Source organism: Labeo rohita, chromosome 25, assembly GCF_022985175.1.
Source record: "Labeo rohita strain BAU-BD-2019 chromosome 25, IGBB_LRoh.1.0, whole genome shotgun sequence".
NCBI classification, from domain to species: Eukaryota; Metazoa; Chordata; class Actinopteri; order Cypriniformes; family Cyprinidae; genus Labeo; species Labeo rohita.
In genome coordinates this window covers 10,483,148-10,506,730 of record NC_066893.1, presented here as the reverse complement: position 1 = coordinate 10,506,730, position 23,583 = coordinate 10,483,148, and the positions used below count along the sequence as shown (strand labels likewise).

At 29.0% G+C, this 23,583-nt stretch overlaps 1 protein-coding gene across 1 annotated transcript in view; it reads right to left on the bottom strand.

Annotated features, from left to right (window-relative positions):
• grm8b (glutamate receptor, metabotropic 8b) overlaps positions 1 to 23,583 on the bottom strand; it is a 215,418-nt gene that overhangs the window by 123,226 nt on the left and 68,609 nt on the right. The window contains exon 4 of the mRNA XM_051099824.1: positions 16,663 to 16,879. Within this exon, the coding sequence (XP_050955781.1) occupies positions 16,663 to 16,879 (217 nt within the window). The remainder of the gene's footprint in view (positions 1 to 16,662; positions 16,880 to 23,583) is intronic.

Below are 23,583 nucleotides of genomic sequence, written 5' to 3'. Positions count from 1 at the left end.
TCAGGCTAATATCGAAAATAAAGATGTTTTTTTTAAGCTATAGGAAATAAATAATAAACAGCCAATATTCTATTTGTCAATAAATAAATAAAATATTAAAACTCAATCATTTTAATTACTACAAGTGAATTTATGCATCAACTATGTATCATCACGCTTTGAAAGAAAAATTAGATGTTAAAATACGATTATTTCAGTACAAAATAATATTTTTCCAAATTAATATACACACTTTTTTATTTTATTGAAACCTCAAATATTTGCCAAAAACTACCAAAAAAATTTACAAACAAATAAATACAGAAGAAGAAGAAGAATCATAACAACAACAATAATAAAAAAAAAGAACAATAATGCTAATAATAATAATGATAAAATAAACAACATTCAAATATTTTTTTTTCCCAAAATAAGCACATTCAGACAATGTTAAATTAAATTAAATTAAATTAAATTAAAAAATTAAATTAAATTAAATTAAATTAAATTAAATTTTATAGAAATTTCTCCCCAATAAGCATAATGGCCTAATTAATTATTTAAAAAAAGAATAAAATAAGAAAAGAAAAGAAAAGAAAAGAAAATACAACATTTATTTAAAATAAAATAAATAAAACAACAATAAAATGAAGTAAAATAATAAAACAACATTTTAATTTTTTCTCAAAATAAGTACATTTACACTTTGTAAATTAAATGAAATTAAATTAAATTAAAGTAAAATTTAAAGCAATTTCTCCCAAATAGGCACATTGGCCCAGTGTATAATGTCTAAAGTCTGAAGTCTAAATATAACGGTCAATTAGCCATTAAATTCACCAAAACATAAACGGAACATACTCAAATAACTGTTTTAAAACAATAAACAAGTTACTCATAAATCTGCATTGTATCACAGCATGTAAGTATACAAACTCAACAATCCCAAATCCACTTTGAATATTAACTAAAACTCAGTACATATCACAGCATGCTTGCCTTGCATTGAGGCAAACATCAACATGAATGTGAGCATAAAAACACAAAAACAGGAAGCACAAGTGAAAAAAAAGCCTCTTTCTTTCATACACCGACCACATGCAAACATAACTGGGGGAAATGAGCACAAACCAACAACCTGTGGTGTTTAAAGTGCTTGGCCAAGTCGTGTTTTGAATTAATCTTAAACCACCTCCTGAGATGGCTGTATTGCAAATATGTCTTTAATGCATCTTTGAGAACATTTACACTTATTTCCTTTCAGAACTGGATTGCAGTTGGGAAAAAAGGTTGCAAAGTGACCAAACTGTAAAAACTAGGGCTGGGTAACAGTAAAAATATAGATTTTTCGATTTTAATCGATTCTTATTTTCACGAAATGATATCGCTAGTTTAGCGGGGTTAAGTTGGTTTTGTTTTCGATATTCGTGACACATTCAGCGATAAACGCCAATAACTTTAAAACGACTTGCCCTAAAAAAGTCTAAACGGTGTGACCGCCAAAAGGGCAAAGCTGATCATGTTTCACAGCCTTCATTTTCAGTATTTTCGCTCTATATAATGAGCACTGCCCCGCACAAGCCGTCGCAATGTGCATGAAGCCGGGAGAGCTCGCTCTCAACGAAGCATTCAGTAAGGGACCGTGGGGAAAGTGCAAGTTTTCTTCGTTTTTTGCTGTAGCTCAGTGGGCGGTGTTTTTGTAATAGCTTCTTTGTTCTTTCATGCATGGTGTCCACATTTGTGGACAGTTATTTAACTCCATTTAGAGTAATATGTTAGTATTTTATAAACTAAAAATTTGAGCAAAATGTAGTTTTTATTCACCAAAAACCAACTGTCCAAGTATGTGGACGTCATTCAACAGTGGAGTCAGATTCCATAAAGTCTGATTTCTGTAATCTGCTAGTATATCTATTCAATTTTTTCCAAAGATGCTATAAATTATATTATATTGTATTATAACAAATATATCAACATAAAATGTATTATTATAACATTAAATGGCCACGTGCGCCTCCCATCCAGTAAATCGCAATAAGCACTGGCACAGTTGTTTTTTTTTTTTTTTTCACAGTTGTTACTTTTGATATCAAACAAAGTCTCAGATTTCAAATCCTGGCCATTTTATTACAATATTCAACCAATAAATGCCGTTTTGGCGCTGTTTAATATGGAGTGACCGGTTGCTTTGGCGCTTCAGCTTAGCGTACGTGGGCTAAACTTATCATCTCCATCGCTTTAAAACCAGTTTTAACATGAAATAATCATGAATAAACATTCAAAGGGATGTTAAAAGAATAAGTACAATTTACCGAGATCGGTATCCTGTCTCATGTAATCGCTCAATCAGTGTTTCAACCGCGGAAAGACGTCAGTATAACAGCTTGTAAACAATGTCACGTCACATTCACCTCAGAAAAAACATACGTTATTCGGTGGGCATATTCTTAGCTAAACTCTAGATGAACTCTAGATAAGAGCATTTTGCTAAACATATGCATCATATGACATCACTGCTACTATTTTTCAGTGTTTCATTTGTGTTTAAATAAATCCAGCAAGTTTCTATCACAGCCACCATTTAAGCGTTCATATTTCAGACTATGAATCGGAGTAGAAATATAGTTATTCAAAAATATAATTACTTTATTATTATAAAAACTTAATTGAGTTTAATTAAATGTTTGTATACAAATAGTTAATTTTAGTTAATAGTTAATTTTACAATAACAATATTATTATAATGTAGTACCAACTGACATGTATACTTTTTAACATTGGTTGGGAGATTTTATTATCCTTGAGAATTTGCCATTTATTATACCTGATATATATCCAAAATAATCAATATTGAATCAAATCAAATTGTAATTGAATCAAATCATGAAATTTGTGTCAATACACTGTTCAAATAGCACCTACACTACCGGTCAAAAGTTTTTGAACAGATTTCATTTTTTTTTTTAAAGTCTCTTCTGCTCACCAAGCCTGCATTTATTTGACCCAAAGTATAGCAAAAACGTACAATGCTGAAATATTTTTACTATTTAAAATATCTGTATTCTATTTGAATATATTTTAAAATGTAATTTATTCCTGTGATTTCAAAACTACAGTTTAAGCATCATCAGTCACATGATCAGTCAGAAATCATTCTAATATCTTGATTTGCTGCTCAAAAACCACATATTATTATTATCATGTTGAAAATATCTGAGTAGAACAGCATTGATCTGAAATAGAAATCTTTTGTAACATTATAAATGTCTTTATCATCGCTTTTGATCAATTTAAAGCATCCTTGCTAAATAAAAATGTTAATTTCTATAGCTTCTTTCCAAGCGTTTGAATTGTATAGTGCATAATGTTACAAAAGCTTTTTATATCAGATAAATGCTGATGTTTGGATCTTTTATTCTTTAAAGAAGAAAAAAATGTACTCAACTATTTTAAATATTGATAATAACAATAAAAAAATGTTTCTTGAACAGCAAATCAGCATATCAGAATGATTTCTGAAAAATCATGTGACACCAAAGCCTGGAGTAACAATGCTGAAAACTTAGCTTTGATCACAGGAATAAATTACTTTTTAAAATATATTCAAATAGAAAACAGTTATTTTAAATAGTAAAAATATTTCAGATTTTCTTACTGTTTTTGCTGTATTTTGGATCAAATGGCTTGTTGAGCTGAAGAGACTTCTATAAAAAAACTAAAAATCTTACTGTTCAAAAACTTTTGACTGGTAGTGTATATATCCAAAATAATCAATATTGAAATAAATCAAAATTGGATTCGAATCAAATCATAAAATATGTGTCAATAATCAGCCCCAGTAAATACCCTGTTCAAATAGCAACAGTAAAATTGTTATTTTATTTATTTTTTTTTTTTTAAACATATCACTAAATATATGTGTTTTGAAACGTACAGTGCCCATATAACACACACAGAGTCTTATTTTTAAGAATGAATAGTTGATTCCCCTCAACTGTAAGCTGGTAAAACCAAGAATTGTGAAACCCACCACAATCGCTTATCTCACAGTAAAACCTGCATTTGTTTTTGCAATTTACCTCAGCAGTGACATTTTGACCCCATTCTCAGACCTCTCTGCGGCCCCTACAGTCAACCACAACTAACGCCACTGAAGTGGAACAGCCGCTCAGGGGACCTGCTTTAAAAGTGTGCCCTGACAAATGCCTGTTTAGCAGGTTTTCATCCATTTCTCAAACGTGAATCGGAGAATCCAGACAGACTGATGAGCAGTTTTTGGAAATGGGAGGTTTTTGTTTGTGTCTGATTTCAAAGCATCACAGAATTCTGCTCAAATCTGCAAAGCTCAGAATTCTGCCGCTTCATAAATGTGGCATTAAGCTCTCCAATTTAAGTGGATTCAGACCCCTCAGATGCAGATTAAATGAACTGCATAATATTATGCAGTGCTGAGGTCATTGACTATTAATTAAGTGGTTAATATGCAATGACCTCGCACGCTACTGTACCTCAGATCCACCGTGTTTCCCACAAGGCTGCAAGTATATTGCAAGATGAATGACAAAAAACAGCTGTATTGACACATAATCTCATTATGTCGGCCCCTGAGTTTACTGATCAATACCAATAAATCATTCAAAAGAACATAACGTGAAACTCTTTTACTTTAAGGTCCCCAGATAAGGATTGCAATTTTGAGATCTTGAATTTGTTACACTGAAGCGCGCAATCTGTCGTGTCAGTCAATAGTATTGATTCGAATGAATTCAGCGGACACGGTCAGAATGCTTGACAGTTAAAATGTTCCAGAGCTTGATGCATTTCTAAATATTTTCTTGTTTAAAATCTACAGCTGGTGACAATATAAAAGTGTAGCGGTTTCATCTGTGCTTCATCAAATGCATGCCGCTTTCAGAACTGAAAATCAAGGTTGGGGCTGTGGCTTAGCGATTGTTGCTCATCTTGGAAATCTAGGTTTGAATCTGGCTTGTGTTGTGTTCTGATTCCTTTCTCCACAATAATCTTCAGTCTGCTTGTTTTGCTGTCTACAGTACCTGTTAAATAAAAAATAAGAGCATGAGATGAAGGTTTGTGATTATAATTCAAGCCGGTTGAAGATTGGAGACTTTGCCTCATCTTTTGAGGCCTGCATAGCTCTGGCACTTCTTTCTGGCAGTGCATTTCCACAGTAATGCAATAAACTGTCAAGAAGAAACAGCAGATTTCAGATTTGGAAGAACATCCAAGCAAAATGGTTTACAAACCAATTGTCATGAAATCTGAGTGCTGCTGGACGATCTCAATTGGCATTCCGCTGCCCTCTGTGGATGGAATGAAAAGCAGAAATGAAAAATCTGTCATCATTTACTCGCCCTCATGTCGTTCCAAACCTGTATGACTTTTCTTCTTCAGTGGAACACAAAAGGAGAAACTCTGAAGACAAAACAAACTGTAAAAGCATCATAGAAGTAGTCAAATACAAAACAATTTCTCAATGCAGTTTCAAAGGTGCATTGAGAAATGATCCCAGCCGATGAAGTAGGGTCTTATGTACCAAAACAATTGGCCATTTTCTAATAAAAATATCAATTTATATACTTTTTAACCTCAAATGCTCATCTTGTCTAGCTCTGCGAAGTGCACGTGTACTCTGTGTAATCCGGGTCAATACAGTTAGGGTAGGTCGAAAAGCTCCCATCTCATTTTCTCCTCCAACTTCAAAATCGTCCTACATCGCTGCAGAAGTACCGACCCAGTGTTTACAAAGTGAAAGTGCAAAGAAGGTCAAACGTCCTTTACAAAAAACGTGATGTCCTGAATTCCTGAAATCGTCCTGATTTTGAAGTTGGAAGAAAAAATGAGATGGGAGTTTTTCCAACTACCCTTACTGTACTGACCCGGATTACACAGAGTATGCATGCACATCACAGAGCTAGACAAGAAGAGCATTTGAGGTTAAGTATATACATTTTTTTTAGAAAAAAAATTTCGGAAGTTCAAACTCGCGGGCACCATTGAAGTCCATTATATGGAGAGAAATCCTGAAATGTTTTCCTCAAGAAACATAATTTCTTTACGACTGAAGAAAGAAAGACATGAACATCTTGAAAGCCAAGAGGGTGAGTAAATTATCTGTAAATTTTTGTTCTGGAAGTGAAAGTGAACTTCTGCTTTAAGGTTTTTGAGGAAAACATTCCAGGATTTTGCCATATACAACTGTACAAACAAACAAACAAACAAACAAACACTATTTGTTTGTCAACTTAAAGTCAATTTAAGTTAAGTTTAACTTAAAGTCAATTTAAAATATTTGTTACCCTACTGCCTTAAAATTTTAAGTTCAGTCAACTTAAATAAGTTTAGTCAACTTGAAATGTTAAGTTGGACTAAGTGACAACTTGACTAAACAAAAAGTTTGGTTTGTTAAATGTAAAAGCTAGGCTTGTTACCCAGCTGCCTTAAAATTTTAAGTTGAATGAACTCAAATATCTAAGCTGTCACTTAGTGCAACTTAACATTTCAAATTGACTAAACTTTTTTGAGCTGACTGAACTTAAAATTTTAAGGCAGTCGGGTAACAAATTATTTTAAGTTAACTCAACGAATAGTTTTTTATAGTGTAGAAGACTTCAATGAGGATCAACGAATTGAAGGTCCAAATTGTAGTTTCAATACAGCTTCAAAGGGCTCTACACGATCCCAGCTGAGGAAAAAGTGTCTTATCTAGCAAAACAATTGGTAATTTTCTTAAAATTATAAACATTTCTATACTTTTTAACCACAAATGCTCGTCTTGCATTAGCTGGGCGTTTTGCATCCATTAGTTAACGCATTACGTAATCATGTTGAAAAAGTTACATGTGGTTAGTTCTTCATCTGTATACTTCAGTTCAAAAAGGTAGGGTGAAAAACTCCATCTTATTTTCTCCTCCAACTTCAAAATCGTCCAACATCGTTTTACCTTTTTTTGTAAATGGAGTTTGACTTTCTTCGCACATTCGCTTATGGGTCGGTGCTTCCGCCTGCGTAATGCGCAAAGTCTGGCTAGTGCAAGATGAGCATTTGTGGCTAAAAAGTTTTTTTTTTTTAATAAAATGACCAATTGTTTCACTAGATAAGACCCTTATTCCTTGGCTGGGATTGTGTAGAGCCCTTTGAAGCGGCATTTAAACTACATTTTGGACCTTCAACACGCTGATCCCCATTGAAGTCCACTATATGGAGAAAAACCCTGGAATGTTTTCCTCAAAAACCTTAATTTCTTTTTGACTGAAGAAAGAAAGACATGAAGATCTTGGATGACTTGGGGTCAAGTAAATTATCAGAACATTTTTAGTCTGGAAGTGAACTAATCATTTAAGAGCTGTGATTGAGTCATTTGGATCAGTTGGATTACCGAATGAATCATTCAGACTGGATCAACTGATTCATCTGACTTGTTCACATATATTTTCAGCGAATAACGGCAACGTTTTGGTTTGTTTCTTACACAAAGCAATGGGTTTCAAAAGACTTGGAACAACACGAGAAAGAGTAAATAACAAAATTGTAATTTTGGGGAGAACCGTCCCTTTAAGAAAAGTTCATTAGGTTAGGCAGATGGCACCAGTTGGCTCATCAATCTGTTTTATGGGAGAGCAATAGGATGAACAGGTGCGGATGAGCAAATAAAACTTCTCTGAATATTCAAAGGTGAAAAAGAATGAGAAGTTGAAGAGATGAATCTAAACTAATGAGATCACCACACTCCAAAAACCATTAATTCGATGACATCCTCCCTAAATGGCTGTTAGTCATTTTCACAGAGAACGAAAGGTTCAACTGAGGTGGTTCTGGGTTGGGCTGAATTTCATCTCACTATATGTAAATTCCTTCTTAATCCGTGACAGCTTATCCGAGGCAATGAGGTCAGTGACTTTGCATCCCATGTGAAGATTTCCACCATAAAAGCTGTCACGCAGTAAGAATCGACATTATATCTCGGGTTCCTACTGTTGTTAGGGGCTCATTAAGCATCTTTAACGCGAGGGAAAAGACGTCTACTCTGAATCTGTTGGGGGGATTTTGAATAACAGACTCCTGCCTCTGTTACCTGCGGTGATACGGCAGGTGTGGATAACTGATTATAAGACAGGCATTTCGCAATAGCAAGCTCAGCAAAGAGGAGAGAGACATCCAGCTATGTACTTTTGATCATCTTGGGACAGCCTAGTGAGCATAATGGGAACAGTAGCGCATTGCTTCAGGCGCAGTATCGCAGTGGGAGAGACGGGATGTGAAGGAGACCGGAACCTGGAGTGCGCTACTGTTTGAAATGCTACTTTTTTACTGTTAAGACAGTCTCTTAGTGATTTCTTTAGTTCATTGGAGGTCAGATGGGTTGTGCAGTGTTGCCTTAGCGAGCTCCAAATTTTGAGATGGAATTAAAAGTAAAACTAGAGTTAAAGATAATGCATCTTTTTTATGTTAACAAGCCATTTAAACATTCGTTGTCATAAATCACTAGTTTTTCTAAAGAAACACTGTCCAACAGCCACACAAGCTACTATAATTACAGCGGGAGTCTGCGTCGCTTTCACCTCACCTGAGCCCATTAAGTTTTAACAGACAACCTAAAGCATGCCGTGAGTTTGGTGGGAGGTAATTAAGAATTAATTGGGGGAAAGTCACATGAGAGGAGGCAATGCCTCCATCGCGATATGATTGAATATGACTGGTTATGTTCAGTTGTGATTGGTTAATGCAATAAATCCCGCCTCTTGTGTTTATGCGTGTTCTGCATTCGAATGAACAATACAATGCCATTAATGGAAAGACTATTTAAAAAAATCAAACAGCTTACAACTTAGATATAACCACTTTGTTACCTCAAAATAAGACTTAAAATGTCATGAAAAAATTATCTGTGGGTATTTTTTTAATGAGCAAACAGTGTCTGTGACCAGTGTTTACCCAAGCTCTAATGACTGATGATTTGAAAATAAGTTTATTATGAAAAAAAAACAGCTTGAGCATCAGTTCATAAGTAAAATATATAACTGTTTAAATGAAATATATTGTTTAAGTATTTTTTGGAATAAATGTAAAATGCTTAAAAACAATTGATGACATTTATACTTGGTTATAATAAATAGAATTGCCTGGTTTATTAAACCAAGAAAATGTAACTGGGACATGAATTTACATTTAATTTAATATATATTAATACTTTTATTTACTTAAATATATATTAATACTTTTATTTACTTAAATTAATACTTTTATTTACCAAGGATGCTGTAAATTGACCAAAATTGATGATAAAGACATTTATAATGTTATTTCAGATAATTTCTGTTCTTCTGAACTTTCTATTCATCAAAGAAACCTGAAAAAAAAATGTACTCAGCCGTTTTCAACATCATCATATTAATAATAAATATTTTTTGAGCAGCAAATCAGAATTTGTAGAATGATTTGTAAAGGATCATGTGACCGGAGTAATGATGCTAAAAATTCAGCTTTGAAGTGCCAGAAACAAATAACATTTTAAAACACATTCAAATAGAAATCTGTTAATAATAAAAAATGTATAATAATAAAAAAAAAAAAATTAACTATATAACATATAACATTATATATATATAATGGGGATTTTTTTTAAAGACGTCTCTTCTGCTCACCAAGCCTGCATTTATTTGATCCAAAGTACAGCAAAAACAGTACAATTTTGAAATATTTTTACTATTTAAAATGTGTGTGTGTGTGTATATATACATATACACACACACACACACATATATATATATATATATATATATATATATAAATGACAAATTGACTAAAATGATCTAAAATGAAAATGAAAACAAACATTAAAAATATTTATATAGAAAATAAAGCAATTATTAATAAGTACTATATATATATATATATATATACATATATACTACATAAGTATCTTAAGACTCAAAAAAACAAAATAACCAAAATTTGTTTTTTCATGTAATATTTATATTTTCTCAATTTATAATAGTGATTTGTAATAATTGTACCTTACAAAAACAACTTGCCCAATGTTGTTCAAAACATTCTTCAACAAAATATCTTTCGTGTTTCACAGAAAAAAAAAAAAAAAAAAAAAAAAATTGGGACGACACAAGGGTGAGTAAATGATGAAATTTTTGTGTGAACTATCCCTTTAAATTCAGAGCCTGTTACAACATCAACCAATCACTGCCCTCAGATTTTAAGGACTTCAGAAATGTCCTTGGAAAATGTTGAATTCCTTTTTCATTTTATGTCATTAAATTAAAACACAAATTCTGCATTCAGCTCAATTCAAATTAGTGAACCACTATTCTGCATTCTGTCAAATTCAAATGAAATTCAATTAAAATTCATAAATAGGAATTTGCCTTTTCATTTTTGACACAGGAAGAACAAAAAGACACAAGCGTCTATGACTAAGACTCCCTCTTTGCTTTGAACAAAACACGCCTGCTAAATGTCTAATCGCAAATATTTGAAGGAAATCTGAACAAAGTCAAACAGCACAACACTGATCAACTGTTTTCAAATAAACATACACTAGTCTGTCTGTATACAACACAACACATGAGCAGCAGGAGAAAGTCACGCGCAGTTTCAGTTTCTCCAATCATGTAACAAGATCACTCAGACTGATGAGACATCTCAGAGAGACAGATTGTAGCGTTTTAAATAACTCATAACGGCGAAGCAAACATGAATGGGCGCGTGCTTGTTCCCAAAGGAAAAACGAGTGTTTGTTTTCCCTTTCCATAAAACTGCTATTTTATCTGGAGCAGCAAATTGTATATTGCCGTCATTTTTCATGATTATTGTTGCTTATGCACCATTTACATAGAGATTGCATTGCCGTGCTATTGAGAACGGCCTCCTAAACACTACGGTAATGATGTAGTGGGGTTTCAAATGATGGAGAGGGTCACTTTGCCACGCTGCAAGGCTCCACTGCATGCCAATCAGGCAGAAAGACGAAAATTAATAGCATCTGGTTACTGCTTGTTTATTCAAGAGTATAATTAACTGCCAGTTATTACTGTTCTGCAGACAGTTTCGACTCTAACTCGTGATAAGGGGCACATTTCAAAAGCAAGAACGTGTAGATGGTGTCAAAGGCTGATTTGCATAGAATACATTATGAATTTTCTGTAATGATGTTGAGTTGACTTTTATGGTTGGCCTTTGAGGGGGAAAAATGCACAAGCATTTTTAACACAAGTACAAACGTTCTTTTCTGTGATTGGCTGTAGTGTCAAACCGCGTCTACACAATACTTCATTAGTTATCACTGCCGAATTTGACATTATTTTCTAATACGTACAAAGGCTATTCAACATGCAGTAGTTAAACCTTGGATTTACAATAAAGCTACTTAGGAAAATACAGCAAATACAGCAAAAAATTTATTTTAATGCAATTCCTACAGTCACAATCAACAACAGGGTGCTAAATGCTTTCTGAACAATACATTCTGATACAGATGCAATACTGTTCAGTTATATTTAAATAAGTGCAATTCTTTAAAGCAGGGGGTTTTAACACTTTTGCCGGATTTTTTAAATATGATTGTTCTTTGAATCAATCTCCTTGCCAAAATGCAGTTATATATTTTCATGTATAAAGACAAATGAAAGTCAGTGGGATCAACTCAGTGTTATTTCCGTATTATTTATACATTATTATAGTACTTCATATATTTATTTAGCATTTATATACTATTATAGTATTTAGTATTTTATACAGATGTTTAGTGTTTATATACATTATAGTATTTAGTATATATTTAGTATACTATTATAATATTTTCATACTATAGATAGTTATTTAGCATTTAGTCTTATAGTTATATAGTATTTATATACATTATAGTATAAAGTATTTATATACTATTAGTACACTGTAAAAAATAAGAAACACAATTTGTTGAGTCAGCTTAAAATAATTTATTACCCTGCTGCCTTAAAATTTTAAGTTCAGTCAACTCAAATAAGTTTAGTCAACTTGAAACGTTAAGTTGTACTAAGTAACAACTTAGATATTTGTGTTTGCTAAACTTAACAGATGGGTAAGTGGTAAATTTTAAGTTGATTCAACTCAAATGTCTAAGTTGTCACTTAGTATAATTTAACATTTCAAGTTAAATAAACTTTTTTTGAGTTGACTGAACTTAAAATTTTAAGGCAGCCAGGTTACAAATTATTATAAGTTGACTCAACAAATTGTTTTTTACAATGTACTTAGTTATTTAGTATTTATATACTTTAATAGTATTTAGTATTTTAGGTATTATTCAGTATTTATTTAGTATTTATATACATTATAGTATAAAGTATTTATATACTATTATACTATATAATACTTTATATAGTTTTTTTAGTATTACATACACTATAGCATTTAGTATATTATATATTTAATTAGTATTTATGTAGTATGGAGTATTTTATATAGTAATTTTGTACTGTATACAGTACATTATAGTATTTACTATTTTATATATTTATTTAGTATCATATACTTTAAAGTATTTAGCATTTATACATTTATTTAGTGTTTATATAGTATTTAGTACTTTATATATTATTTAGTATTATATACATTACAGTATATAGCATTTACATATTTACTTAGTACTATATACATTATAGTATTTAGCATTTATATATTTATTTGGTACTTTATATAGTATTTAGTACTTTATGTAGTATTTAGTACTTTATACATTATAGTATTTAGCATATATATATTTATTTAGTGTTTACATAGTATTTAGTACTTTATATAGTTATTTAGTACTTGTATAGTATTTAGTACTGTATATAGTTATTTAGTATTATATACATTATAGTATTTAGCATTTATATATTTATTTATTGATTATATATTTAGTACTTTATATAGTATTTAGTATTATATACATTATAGTATTTAGTATTTTAGATATTCATTTAGTGTATATATACACTATTATAGTATTTATTTAATAATATTTTTAATTTGCTTTTACTTTAAATGCAGTTTTCATTTTAGTTTTAGTTTAAATTTTGGTAATTTTGCTGTGTGCTTGTGACATTTTTCTTTTTTTTAATTTTTATTTAGTTTTATTTTGATTTTTAATTACTTAATTTTATTACTCAGAAAACAATTAGATTTTTAGATTTTTTTAGATTTTTAGATTTTTTTAGATTAGATTTAGATTTTTTTTTCTGGAAATTAACTGAAAGTTTTTAATTTAATATTTAGATTTTATTTGAGAAAACAAAAGGCTAGTTTATGGCTGGACTTTATAAAGCAGAATGAAATATTACTGATTTAAAATTCTGTAAATTTTAACATTTATTTAATACTGTTTATTTATTTTTACATTTTTAAATGAAACCTCCTGCTTAAATGCCCACTGGAATACTTATGAATATTATTGCAATAAATATGGTAATAATTTACTCATAAATTTGTGCTCATAATTTTATATACCCCTCTTTACATTTACAAACCTCACACAGAACCTGGAAATAAAATATATTTTTAAAATATTTAATAAAAAAAAATCATATAAATGGTTTACTGAAGACTGTCGTTAAGAAGCTTCATAATAGATATTTGTAACATTGCCCATTACAGTACTTCTAAGAAAAATGTATGATCTTGTTAAAAGCTTAATAAAGTACCTAGACTACATTCAGACAGCTAAGCACGCACACACTGGGGGATAAACACACTTGATGAGCCTGGAGGAACGATGTTAATCGCTCACATGTGTCTCTTCCTTTAATTGTATTTCCATAATTACAACATAATTAACGTGGCATGTCCGTGTCTACATGAGCAAGACGCACCGCGATAATAAATCAATCACTCCGCACCAGGTGACCGTGATGCGGTCGGTTATGATGCTCTTCTGGGACGCAGCGGCGAGTCCATTACCGGACCTGTGCCTGTAATTATGTCTCTATATATCAAGGCCCATTCTTTTCTCTCTACTCTCTTTCTTTATTGATAAGCTTCTCTGTAATTGTGGTTTCCACTGGACGTGCGCTAACGGTAATGCTCTATATTATTGCCGGCTTGTGTGGGAGGGAAAATGGGAATGTGAGCCATTACCGTGCGACCTATGTGATGCAGAATGAAGTGAATTATGGGTTAACAGCAATAAGCAGAAAAATCCAAAGCGGTGTGAGTGTGAATACAGACTTGTAGTTCTGGATTGGTGAGTTCTTTAAGGTCACAATTGAACACTTTTTGTATCTTCTTCTGCCTCCTGACCTTCCTGACTCCTTGACTATTCAATTCTGTGTAAAATCGCTGAATAACGGACGGCAAAACATAAGCTCAGCTCGACTTTGATGGCTCCGATTTGACAGAATGGAAGATGGGGGTTGAGGTTTTCAGACGTGTCCTTACAATATAGCCTGTTTTTTCCATGTTACTTGACCTTTCTTCTGTTGAGACAGCGATTTCCCTTCCATCTCTGTCAAAGCATGTAATTCAGTCTCACTGATGTTTTGTGTATTGCAGTGCTGGTCAGCAAACTCAGAAAAAGCTTTGCACCATAAATCAGTATGATGCAATTTGTCATTTTTTAAGGTCCTTTTTTTGAAATGCATTAAAGCAGACATATCACAGAAAAAAAAAAAAAGATTTTGATGTAATGTAGGCATCAGTTGCTATTCTAAATACAACTCCACCCGGTCCAACCAGATCATTTACTAACAAAAACTGGTTATTTATAAATGTCAAAATATTGATATCACATTTACATATTAACAGCAGTATGTTTAGCAACTTGGCTATCCCTGATGAACAACAACATAATTTATGCTGCAACAGAGGTAATTTATGTATAGAAATCTTAAAGGTACAGTAGCACAAACAGCCTCTTTAAAGGAGTAATTCATCCAAAATGAAAACAGTGTCATCTTTTATATTTTACTCATCTTTATATAAGTCCAGACCTACATATTGTTAATTTTTTTATTTATGCCACAAGAAAACTTGTCTTATAAGGGGACTTCATGGAAAAACAAAATATTACACAAAAATAAAAGAAAAGAAAAAACATTAAACAACATAAAACAAAACATTTAACAAAACACTAAAAACAAAACAAAACATTAAATAAACTTAAGGAAAACATAACACAAAACAAAACAAAACACAAAACAAACCTTGAAATAAAACAAAACACAAACCAAAACAAAACAAAACAAAACATGAATCAAAAATACAATAAAACTATAAATAATATATAATAATACATATAAATAATATAAATAATTACAACAAACAACAATAAACTAAAATAATAACAAAACAAAAACAAAACATTAAACAGAAAGCAACAAAACAATAAAACAAAACAATAAAAAATCATGAATAAAAATAAAACAAAAATCATAACAAAACAAAAAACAGTAAATAACATGAAACAAAACACTTTAAAAAAGCAAAACACAAAACATGAAACTAAACAGAATTAAACAAAACCTGAATCAAAAATAAAATAAAACTTAACTAAAATAACAAAAGATTAAACAAAAGCAACAAACAAAAAACGTTACATAACATAAAACACAACAATTAAAAGAAATAAAAAAACACAAAACAAAATTAAACAATAAAAGAATAAAACATAAAACAAAACAAAACATTAAACAAAAAACAACAAAACATTACATAAAATTAAACAAAACATGGAACAAACCAATAAAAAACAAAGCAAAACATTAAAAAAAATCAAACAAAACAACAAAAAAACACAAAATTAAAATAAAAAACGTCAATACTAAAGACAAAAATAATAACAAAACAAAAAAACACTAAGAAACATTAAACAAAACAAAACACGCACAAAAAACAACAAACAAAACAAAATTAAACAAAACCTGAATCAAAAATAAAACTTAACTAAAATAATAACAAAACAAAAATTAAACATTAAACAAAAAGCAACAAAACAAAAAACATTACATAAAATGAAAAACAAAACATCAAAATAAACAAACCAAAACACAAAACAAAATTAAACAAAAATGAATGAAAAAAATAACAAAACAAAATCAAAACATTAAACAAAAAGCAACAAAACAAAACAAAACATAAAAATAAAAAGTAAATGAAACAAAACAAAAACACAAAACAAAACGTGAAACTAAACTAAAAATTAAACAAAATGAAGAAAAATATTAATTAAAAATAACTAAAGAAAACATTAAACAAAAAACATTAAATAACATGAAACAAAACATGTAACAAAACACTAAACTAAACAAAAAACAAAACACAAAACCAAACTAAACAAAAAAAAACATTAATCAAAAATCAAATAATAACAAAAAAAACATTAAACAATAACAACAAAACAAAACACAAACCATGAAAAAAACACTAAAAAAATCATAAACACTTGATAAAATAAACAAATCAGGAACCATTAAAGAAAACCTTAAAAAACACACAAAAATAAAATAAAACGTAATAAAATCACACACTGTAAAATCATAAAATGTATGCCTTGATCACAAAGCTATGTCGCACCACTCGAAAGAAATTCAATTCAGTCAGTCAATCAGTTGCGATCAGTGAAGCGAGACGTACATCAGAAGATAATCCGGAGCTCTCGTACAGAAACACATTTCAGAATGTTCACTGGAAGCTTACCGCTTTCTCGTGAGATCTGAACGAAAGCCTCCACGCCGCTCTCCCCGTAATTCCCCTCAGACGCCAGTGTGGAGACGTAGTTCCAGCCCATGGCGGTCACGATGTCCAGCATGGCCTGGGCCTGGTAGGAATCAGGCGGAACAACGCGGGAGAAGAAGTCGTACCGGGTGTTATCGCTCAGCTCTGGTGCTGTAGATGCATAGCTGATCTGAGGGATCTGTTAAAGCAGAAAAAAGAACAAACTGTTACTCAAAGATTAAAAAAAAAAAAAATTCACATTCTAGTCCAGAGCCAAGAACATAAGTTCTTAAACAGTCCACCCAAAAATAAACATTAGCTGACAATTTATGTACCCTCAGGCCAGCCAAGATGTAGATGAGTTTGCTTCTTCATTAAAACAGATTTCGGGAAATTTTAAATTGCTCACCAGTGGATCCTCTGCAGTGATTGGGTGCCATCAGAATCATTTTATTTAATGTTTTGTTTTTATTGTTTTGTTCCATATTATTTAACGTTTTTTTGTTTTGTTGCTTTTTGTTAAATGTTTTGTTTTTATAATAACGTTTTATTTTTGATGCATGTTTTGTTTCATTTTGTTTTGTTTCTTTTTTATTTTGAGTTTTTTTGTTTTGTTTTGTTTTACATAGTTTTTTATTGTTTACGTCATGTTATTCAATTTTTTTGTCTTGTTGCTTTTTGTTTAATGCTTTGTTTTTGTTTGGATGTTATTTTATAATAACTTTTTATTTTTGTTTTATTTTATTTTTGATTCATGTTTTTTTTTGTTTTGCTTTTATTGTTCCATGTTTTGTTTCGTGTTATTTAATGTTTTTGTTTTGTTTTTATGCTTTTTGTGTAATGTTTTGTTTTTGTTTGGATATTAATTTATAATAACATTGTATTTTTGTTTTATTTTTATTTATTTTTTATTCATGTTTTGTTTAATGTTTTTTTTTTTGGTTGCTTTGTTGCTTTTTGTTTAATGTTTTGTTTTTGTTTTGTTATTATTTTATTTTTTTTTAATTCATGGTTTGTTTTATTTGTTGTTGTTGTTTGTTGTTGTCATAATCATTTTATTTATTGTGTTTTTTTTGTTGTTGTTTTTATTATTTTGTTCCATGTTTTGTTTTATGTTATTTAATGTTTTTTTTATGTTTTTTAATGCGTTTTGTTTAATGTTTTGTTTTTGTTTGTTATTATTTTATAATAACGTTTTATTTTTGTTTTATTTTATTCTTGATTCATGTTTTGTTTCTTTTAGTTTTGTTTCCTTTCTTATTTTGAGTTTTTTTGTTTGTTTGTGTAACATTTTGTTTTGCTTTGTTTATTTAATGTTTTTTTAATCATTTTGTTCATGTTATTTAATGTTTTTTGTTTTGTTGCTTTTTGTTTAATGTTTAATATTTAGTTTTTGTTTGTTTGTTTGTTTTTTTTGTTCTGTTTTATATTTGTTTGTTTTTTTGTCTTTTGGTTTTCTTTTATGTAATGTTGATTTTATTTAATGTTATTATGTATTATGGACTTCTTTTTTTTCTTTTTTTTTTGGCAAAAAACGATGGTTTAAAGTTAAAATGCCTTAATGATGAATTAGTTTCTTACAAACTTGTATCTTTTCCTTTTACAAGACATTAATTGATGGACTGGTGTCATTTACTTATGTATTATTGTGATGTTTTTATCAGCTGTTTGGACCCTCATTCTGACGGCACCCATTCACTACAGAGGATCCATTGGTGAGCAAGTGATGTAATGCTAAATTTCTCCAAATCTGTTCTGATGAAGAAACAAACTCATCTACATCTTGGATAACCTGATGGTGGTTAAATTTTCAGCAAACATTAATTTCTGGGTGAACTATTCCTTTAAATGCCAGTGAAAAAAGTTTCAGCTCCAAAAGAAGCAAATATTGACTCTTTCACAAAAGTTAATCATTAAATTCTGCCTGAAGCACAAGGGAAAATGCAGAACCAATTAAAGCAAGCAAAGGTGGAGCAACACATATGCAACCTCCAGACCTGCTTTTAGCCCAGAGCTATTGATGTAAACGACTACCAACCCGTGAGGTGACGCTAAAGGTGAAAACAAGACCAGGTAACAAAGACAAATAAGTACGTGTTATGGTAGAAAGAATCGAGGTGAAGCCTGCCAGCAGGCAAGCTGGGTAATGGCTTCTGGTGGCGATTGACGGTGTGATTGATTTCTCCTCAGCCAAAAGGCCAGGCTGTCAGCCGGAGCCCCAGAGGCTGCGCTCATCAGCATTCATCGCAGCAGCGGCGCAGGAGAGAACCAAACCGCAATACAAATGCCACTCACCGGCTGGCGAATCGGGTACCGCCGCTTTTTCACCCGCAACCCCGGATCGCAGGCTTGTAAACACAAATGTCACGGATGTGTTGACATGGGCGAAACATGTCTGTGAAACAGATGCGTGCGTGTTATTTCTGGGAAGTGTTATATCGAACGTGCAGCACGAATGCCAACACTAGATCTCACACCTTAAAAATAAACCTTTTGTCTTGTGATTATCAGGTGTTAAACGACAATAAAGTGTGATATCCCTTACTACTGTAGGGTAAAGCACCATTCAGGGTAAATATAACTTAAAGGGATGAAAATACTGTCACCATTTACTCCACCTTGTGTCATTTTATCACTTTCTTTCTTCTGTGAAATGCAGAAAAACTTATTTGTTCATATAATGGGGTTCAAAGCATCGCTGGTCCCACCAGACTTACACTGTATGGGGGAAAAAAAAAAAATCAAGAAATATTCTTTTGCGACTCTTTTGACTATATATATATATAATAATAGAAATATATAAAATGAAATGAAATAAAAGAAAACAAATAAAATAAGAATATTATAAATAAAATAAATGTTATTATAAATTATTTTATAATAATGAATGAATAATGACTCTCTCTCTCTAACAGTACTTCCTAAAATGACACAACATAAAATATAAAATTAAATGAAATAAAATAAAAAATAAAATAAAAATAAATATTATTATAAATTATTTTATAATATTGAATGAATAATGAATCTCTTTCTCTCTAACACTACTTCCTAAAATAAAATAAATTAATAAAAAATGAAATGAAATAAAATGGAAAATACATAAAATAAAATAAAAAATCTTAATAAAATAAAATAAATATTATTCTAAATTATTTTATATTATGTTAATTTTATATTAATTATTTATTATGAATGAATAACAAATGTCTCTTTCTAACTGTACTTCCTAAAATTAAAAAAATAAAATAGAAAATACAATAAAATAATAAAATAAATTAAAAAATTAAATAAAAAATATATTTAAAATATAATAAATATTATTATAAATTATCTGATAATAATGAACGAATAAGAAATCTCTCTCTAAATTTCTAAAATAAAATAAAATAAAAATTGAAAATAAATAAAATAAAAATATATAAAATAAAATAAACAATATAAATACAATAAAATAAATATTATTATAAACTATTTTATAAAAATGAATAACGAATCTCTCTTTCTCTAACAGTACTTCCTAAAATAAAATAAAATAAAATAAAATAATAAAAATATATACATTAAAATAAATAATATAAATAAAATAAAAATTATTATAAATTATTTTATAATGAATGAATAATGAATCTCTCTCTCTCTAACAGTACTTCCTAAAATAAAATAAAATAAAACAATAAAATAAAAGAAATGCTAAAATAAAATAAAAATATATAAAAATAAAAAATATAAATAAAATAACAGAAATATAATTACACATTATTGTATAATAATGAATGAATAATGAATCTCTCTCTAACAGTACTTCCTAAAATAAAATAAAATAAAATAAAATAAAATAATAAAACATGATAAAATAAAATAAAAAATATATAAAAATAAATAATATAAATAAAATAATATAAATATAATTAGACATTATTTTATAATAATGCACATTTTTAAATAAAATAAAAAATAAATAAAAAAAGAAAAGAAACAATGAAATGAAATAAAATAAATAAAAAAAATATAAAATAAAAAAAACATTATAAATAAAATTAAATAAATATTATCATTATTATAAATTATTTTATAGTAATGAATGAAAAATGAATCTCTCTCTCTCTCTCTCTTTAACAGTACTTCCTACTATAAAATAAAATGAATAAAATAAAACAATCAAATAAAATAAAACTAAATAAAATAAAATAAAATAAAAAAAATAAAATTAAATTAAATTAAATTAAATTAAATTAAATTAAATTAAATTAAATTAAATTAAATTAAATTAAAAAGAAGTTAAAATAATAAAATACATTAACATATAAAATGAAATAACAGGGTTTTTCAGCAAAGTTTTGATCAAGTTGATAATTTGGAGACCTTAGACATTTGAAATGTACGTTTGCTTTATGGGTTTAAAATAATTAGTTACAAATCTTACTATCCATGACGAAATATGACGGTAAATGAACCAGAGGTTTATTGACAAATGTTGTCCAACATCAAAAAGTGTGATTTAGACAACTTTATTGATCAAACATCACTATTTTCAACTTTGTAATTCATGTAAGTGCAGCCACACAAACACAAGCTTCACATTTCTGCTTGGAAAGTCGTGCCTCATAGAGATCCATTGTAAGCGCTTGACTGTAAACACGTTTTTGTTCACTTTCACAGACTGAGGGTCTGAATGCGGTTGCGGATGCTGTCAGAGGATGTCAGATTAATTCACATGTGCTTTATGTGTGGTTTCACAACATTTCACATGTAATGACATGCTTTCACATGCAGATTTCAAGCTTAAATGCCGTCTTCGTCTCGAGCGATTACAGTGCGCACATGAAAGTCGTATGTTCTTCTGTTCGTCAGTGAAAGGCGAGATGGATGGTGCATGGAGTAACTTTAAAAACGAGGCAGGCTCTTTTAAACGGTTTAGACTCTTCCCCGAAGGTTCGCTCTGGAACATTTCATTCAGCAGCTCAAGCGAATGACAGAAACTTTAAGGAGCTCAAGAAAGACAGAGTCTCTCTGTCTCTTCAGATGCTTCTTTTCAGACTTCAGCCTACAGTGTTTTGAATTTTGGTGCACAGCAAAGGTTAGACTCCGAAATGATGCCTGTGGAACTTAATTTCACACTCATGTTTCCAGTTTAATAAAATATTACAGAGCCACAAAAGAGATGCACGGGAGACGGAAAACCTAAGACTTTTGAATGCGGCCATAAGGGAAATCAAATGCGATGCTTTCCATAAAATAATATAATACCGCTGATGGGGAGAAACAAATTAAGCTTCATCAGCACTGCAATAATATTTCTTCATACAATGCAATTCAGAAGTGCATAATAGCGTGCAATTTCCGTTGTAAATTATATGGAGTTAAGAACCCATAACTCTCTGGAATACTTTTTCAAAAAAGGAAAAAAAAAAGTTTTATGCATGAACTGCAAAATTGAGCCAGGATTTAACAGTCATTTCTTATAAAAATAAAATAAAATAAAATAAAATAAAATAAAATAAAATAAAATAAAATAAAATAAAAACTATTATTCATTCATAATTATTTTGTCAATAATTAATATTAAATCTATACATTTATTATAAATTATTATATATGAATAATAATATATGATTAATATTGTATAAATACTGAATGTAATCTTGTAATCTAATAGTATTTCCTAAAATAAAATACATTTAATTTAATTAACATTAATTTAATAATTCATATTACATTGAAGGTAATCTAACAGTAAATTCCTAAAATTTTATTATGATTAATTAATTGATTTAATTTATAATCAATATTTAATGGCATGAAATAAGTTATTTCCTTAAAAAAATAACAATAATGATTAATTGATTTAATTAATAATTAATATTACACTGTAATCTAACAGTAATTTTCATAAAATAAAATAATTATTCATTTATAATTATTTAGTTAATAATTAATAAACTGTGAAATTTTGCCAGGATTTAACAGCAATTTCTTAAATTAAAATAATAAAATAAAATAAAATAAAATAAAATAATTATTAATTCATAATTAATTAAATAATTATTAAGATAATAATTCATATTAAATCTCTACATTCCTAAAATAAAATAAATTAAATATGATTAATTATGATTGGTTATTTAATTACTAATTAATATTAGATTGAACGTAATCTAACAGTTATTTCTTAAAATAAAATACAAACATTTTATGATTAATTCATTTATTTAATTAATAAGTAATATTACACAGAATGCAATCTAACAGTAATTTCCTAAAATAAAATGATTTTTATCATGATTAATTAACTGATTTAATTAATAATTAATATTACATTGTATTTAATCCAAGTTATTTCCTAAAATAAAATGAAAAAACATTTTATGATTGTAATCTAACAGTAATTTCTTAAAATACAATAATTATTAATTTATAATTATTTGGTTAATAACTAATAAACTGTGAAATTTCATAAAAAATAAAATAAAATAAAATAAAATAAAATAAAATAAAATATTCATTCAAATCTGTATATCTATTATAAATTATTATATATTAATAATATTGAATAATTACTGAACGTAATCTAAAAATAAACCTAAAAGTAACCTAAAATAAAATAAAAATATTTTTGACTATGAATATTAATATGATAATTGATTTAATTAATAATTCATTTTACACTGAATGTAATCTAACAGTTATTATCTAAAATACAAACGTTTTATAATTAAATAATTGATTTAATTAATAATAAATATTACACAAAATGCAATCTAACAGTAATTTCTTACAATAAAATAAAATGGTTGATTATTATTATTTAATTGATTTAATTAATAATTAATATTACATCGCAGTAATCCAAAACATTTTATGATTAATTGATTTAATTAATAATTATTATTACACAATGTA